Source organism: Hordeum vulgare, chromosome 3H (assembly GCF_904849725.1).
Source record: "Hordeum vulgare subsp. vulgare chromosome 3H, MorexV3_pseudomolecules_assembly, whole genome shotgun sequence".
In the NCBI taxonomy this organism is placed as follows: Eukaryota; Viridiplantae; Streptophyta; class Magnoliopsida; order Poales; family Poaceae; genus Hordeum; species Hordeum vulgare.
The window spans coordinates 528,894,790-528,899,962 of record NC_058520.1 but is presented as its reverse complement, the minus strand read 5'-3'; the positions used below and the strand labels follow the sequence as shown (position 1 = coordinate 528,899,962).

The 5,173-nt window shown below is 43.6% G+C and overlaps 1 protein-coding gene across 1 annotated transcript; it reads right to left on the bottom strand.

The window, feature by feature from the left end:
• Positions 1-342: 342 nt before the first annotated feature.
• On the bottom strand, positions 343-4,423 carry LOC123440423 (probable WRKY transcription factor 63). The gene is made up of 3 exons (XM_045116988.1): positions 4,185-4,423; positions 3,837-3,944; positions 343-1,157 (listed from the first exon to the last, which is right to left on the bottom strand). The coding sequence occupies exons 1-3, from the start codon at positions 4,280-4,282 to the stop codon at positions 593-595; spliced, it is 771 nt and encodes a 256-aa protein (XP_044972923.1). The 5' UTR covers positions 4,283-4,423; the 3' UTR covers positions 343-592.
• Between the last annotated feature and the right edge of the window lie 750 nt (positions 4,424-5,173).

The following is a 5,173-nucleotide window of genomic DNA, read 5'->3' as shown; positions in this document are numbered from 1 at the left end:
CATTGGGTTGAAACTTTATGTTCCATTCCTTCATGTTGATGGCAACACCAATCGTGCATAAAAAGAAACGGTCTTCCTAATATGACGGGACATGAAGGAGCTCCATCACCGGTGAAGAGTGCCAGCACACCGCCTTAGCTAGAGCTGTGGGGAAACATGCTGCGCACGCAAGGGTGCATGCATGCCCGGTCGACTCCGTATGCGGCACGGGCTCAGCTCGGCCACATCCTCGGGCGGCACTCTCTCCCTCTTTTGTATCGTGTCATTTATATCTTGGCAACTAGAGAAGGAACACCCCTGCCCGTTGCATATGCACTATATTGACAATCTTGTATTTTATTTAAAAAAAGTGGACACATAATATATATTACTCCTCTTTGTCTCTCCATATATAGAGAAAAATAGATGGGTGCATGACGTCATTGAGAAATCTTCTAGAGTGCAATGGCGAGCAAAAACAATTATGAACTCACCCACCCATGGTAGATTCTCACTTGAGATATGGTGAGTAGCATGTCTAAGCCCACCACATCTCAGGAAAAAATGACGCCGTGTTAGGATAGGCGAATGTACACACTGGTCAGGTACTCAACTATTCTACGAACCAACCCAAATCCAAAGGCTCGAACCAGTGGGACTCCACCATGAAGTCCAGTCCCAATCCCATGTCGTCTGGCGCCGGCAGCACCGCGGGCGAAACCGAAGAGCTGCTGCTACCCTCACGGCTACCTCCGGCCACCGACGGTGACATCGCATAGCAGTTAGCACTAGCCAACGACGACGCACTGCTATAGCCCTGGTGCGCAGCGTCAGATTTCGCAACGTCGCAGCTGCCTCTGATGACGGCGAGCAGGGAGGAGACGATGACATCTTTCTCCTCTTTTATCGCTGCGGCGCAACCACCGCCGGAGCGAGGCTGCTGCGGGCGCGGCGGCCTTTCCGGTTCCGTGTCGGCCTTTCTCAGAGAAGCGTCGGCGATCTGCTGGATGTGCATGGATGAGGCCATGTAGTCCGATGCCGCAGCAGCAGCGCCGCTGCATGTGTGATCGTTCGTGTACACCACGCGGAACAGCGGCGGGTCCGCTGAGTTGTGCTGCTCCACGTGCTTGCTCGCCGAACAGCCATGATCTTGGTGGTACGTGCACCTGTAGTAGCACCTGCATGGAACCAGATAGTTGTTTAGTTATTATGTGCTCACTTGTCCATACCCTGAGGGCGAAAAATGCTCTGGAAAGAGGTGCTAGCTAGGCAAAAACTTGGCACATGCGAGCACTTGGCAGCGTGTCACATGGATGATGGATCCGAATTGTTTATCTTGTCGACATTGTATCATTAGCTTGAAGGAGTATTGCCATATGCTTTGGATATCACAATGTGGGGCCCATTCCCCAAGTATGGGGTATCCCCGATCGGATCTAACATGGGCTGGTATTGCGTACTTATATTCTTGAACTCTCGAGAGATCCCAAATGCATAATATTGGAGCCATCCTCTGGCACATTTCCAACAATGTTCGTCATCAAAATATGATTGAAAATGCTCGACCAAAACTTACAACAAAATTTTTCGTTTCTAGCTACGATAGAAGTTCGTCTCAAGCCCACCGTGTGAGAGCATGCATATTGCATACATACCATATAGCTCTTTTTTGTTTTCGTCGCCACTTGACTTAGGGTTAGCTCGGAGGTGGTAAGACTGATCTAGAAGTCCATATGATCAAAATTGACCAAAATCCATGCCCGCCGTGGGAGTCCATGCGCCTGTTAACATCGTGGCAATACATGTGCCAAATTCGTTCAAGGCTCAGTTGAGATCGGACTAGCTGCATATACTATATGCTACTATCATCTTGCAATTTAAACTTGTAATATTGTGTTAATTCAATTTTCGAAGAAACTGTCTAGAATTTTCTAGTTTGCGGTTAGTGCTTTTGTTTGTGACTTTAGTGGTATTTTAATTAGTTTCAGCCCATACCAATCCCTGCTAAATTTTGGTTAAGGTTTTGGGTTCCCATCGCTTGGCCTGGTTGCAAAATTTCATACATGAGAGATTATTTACAAAATCTTGATTGCATTGCTATATTATTATTTTTATTCTTTGCATGAAAGCGTGTGAATGTCTCATACTTATATGTCCCATTGCTTGTCTCATGGAAGTTTCTAAAATCACTATAATTTTTTTACAATAAGAATAAGTATTTAGCAGGCTTGTAACAAAACTATGTCATAAATTAATTTTTAATTACTACTTACATTACATATGTTCATCTTCAAATTAAAATGTACCAGGGTGGTCATGCACAGATTGTGGTACAATTTCATAACGATCATAGCAAAAACAAATTAAAGAAACTTGGTTTAACCAATGGCCAAGTAGTTGAGCTGGACCACCGGAGAGCTTAAATAGCTTATCCCCCGGTTCATGGGCTAATTTAAAACCCCTAGTGGAGTGCACGAAGGCAGGACGCTATGATTCCCTCAATGTATGATGGTGCTTTAGTTCCTTTTTTGTTTCCCAATTGGTTCATTGCGCTTGTTAATTGCAGATTCCCATTTGGGCATGTGGTTTGTAGGTATACGACAATGTAAAGGTCAGCGTCACAACCTGATTGATGCGAGCCACAGGTAGTTACCACGGCAGATCAATCAATCTTAATAAAACGCACATGCATCGCATCAGATATTAGTATATATCAACCCTTTGCGTTGAAGCACACTTGGGACTAAAATACTACCTAAAACCCCGAAACGATCAGACGAAAAACATGCAGCACTTAACTAACATGGGAAAGCCTTGAAAGGAGATCAATCACATACACTTTACCAATACGGAAGCATCCTCCATGGTGTGTGATCGATAGTGATTGGGCTAACGTACATGTTTGGTTTAAGTTAGGTGAGAGGTAAATATCACTATGGAGAAGGTTTGGTTTAATCATGTCTTATCTCATTAGAGGCTTGTGTGAGACACTAAACCAAAGTTGCTTATGTTCTGAGCAATGCTATTCATACGTAATAGTCTTACAAAAAATCTACACACTGATTCTGTTAGTTGTCGGTTATTCCCACCTTAGGCTTGGGACGGTTACTGTTTTGCCTCACAGTATGTAGTTTTTTCTAGATGTTTTGCATAGCAATAGCCCCGTAAAGTGTGTTTCTCTTTTTTTTTTGGACAACTGAGGTGAATTGTCCATGCGTATATTTATATGGGGTGTGTTTCGGTAGACCCCCCCTCTTCTTTACACAACATAGAAGGGTAAACGTATACCCACCTCGTATTATACACAACACGTTGTTGTACGTATACTCATCTCGTATTGTACACTACACGCCGTCAGGGGCGTACCCAGGTACAGCTACCAGGGGTCACTGGACACCGGGTAAAAAATTATTTCTTTGGTATACTTCATGTATGTGTAGTGTGTGACACCCCAAATTAAATCAAATGATGTGTATTATTTATGTGAGGACACCGGCTCAATTTCTTTCTAAGTCCGCACGCAGCCATTATACCCTTCTTATGAAGGGGTATCGTATAATCTCGGTCATCTTTCTACGTTTTGTCGGGGGAGGGGGCCCTATCGAAGCAAAAGTGATATTTATATTGAACTCTTTTGAATTTATTGCAGTAGTAAATATTTCTATTATATGATCCCTAAATAAAAGACTTACTGAGAAAAATGGATTTGAATGCTACTAGAAAGTTCTTGCTGCCCTAATTAGCAGGAGTTTAGACATTGGCCAGGTTAGCAATGCTTGTATCAGGCTAAAATACATCCATTAATTGTCGAAACGACTTATAGGGATAATAATCACATAATATAAATGCACACGCACCTTGGGAAGGCATTGCCCCGGATCACCTTCTGCCCATATTTCCTCCACTGGAAGCCATCATGATACGGTGCATATGTGTAGTCTGTTCTCATGCCGACACGTGCCTTCCTATTTGAGGAATAAAACAACCTTTAAACAAATGCGACAATATATCTACAACAAGAGAATTGGCCAAACAACAAACTATGAACATCATCTAGGACGAGAACCAGCCATAAATAGCTGCTCAATACTCCAAACCTTGATAACAAATCATTTCATTCACATGCTTAGCTAGCTCAGTTTAGGCATGAAGGTCCATGCATGGAAGCAATAGCAGTTTCGATCGTGTGATAAACTCAAACTTACTTCTTGGTGTGCTCCTGGGCATGGCTGCCGCCACTGCAGTCCTGCTGCAGCATCCTTTTGTTGCTCCCAATGGAGCTGAGCATGCTGCTCCCCCTCATGATCACGGCGCCTTCTCTCGCAAACCTCGCCGTCCGTTGGTGTTGCCGCCCGGCAAAGACCTTCAAGTTTCCTGGCAGTTGGTCGGCGCTGATCGATCCTTTGGCTCGTACGGCCTCGAGGGCTGGGGATGGTGAGTATTATTCTCCTTGTCTACTGCTGTAGAGAAGAAGTGCGTGACTGTGCACTTATATATACATATGCTCTGCGGTCTGCAGAACCTGGAGCTTAGATGGTGCATGGAGCAGGTGCGCGCTCGCTTCCAGAATTTTAAATCCCGGACTTAATTAACCACAAACGCGGCATCTTTTGGACTTTGAAACTTAACCAACGTACGTATCCCAACGTGTGACACGCGTGGTTGCACTGCTAAACATATACTAGTGTACTAGTTGTGTAAACCGCAAATATACTTTCAGGTGAACAGACCCGGAGAGGGCGAAAACATCGTCACTGTGTTTTTATGCCGGCTGCTATCTGTATGATTTACATGAATACTCCCTCCGTTTCATAATATAAGTCTTTTTAGAGATTCCACTAAAGGACTACATACGGATGTATATAGACATATTTTAAAGTATAGATTCACTCATTTTGCTTTGTATGTAGTTCTTTAGTGAAATCGCTTACAAGACTTATATTTAGGAACGGAGGGAGTATTTATTAGTACTCCATCTGATCCATATTACTTGTCGCTGAATGGATGTATACATCTAGATACATCCGGCCGTTTGAGCGACAAGTAATATAGATTGCAAGGAGAATAATTTTTGGCGAGGTTTTTTTCTTTTCATGAATAAGCAAAACTTGTGTGTCTTTTCATTGACAGAAGAAAGTTAAAATGAGAACAAAAGGCTGACACATCACACGCCACTATCATAAGATGGTGTAAA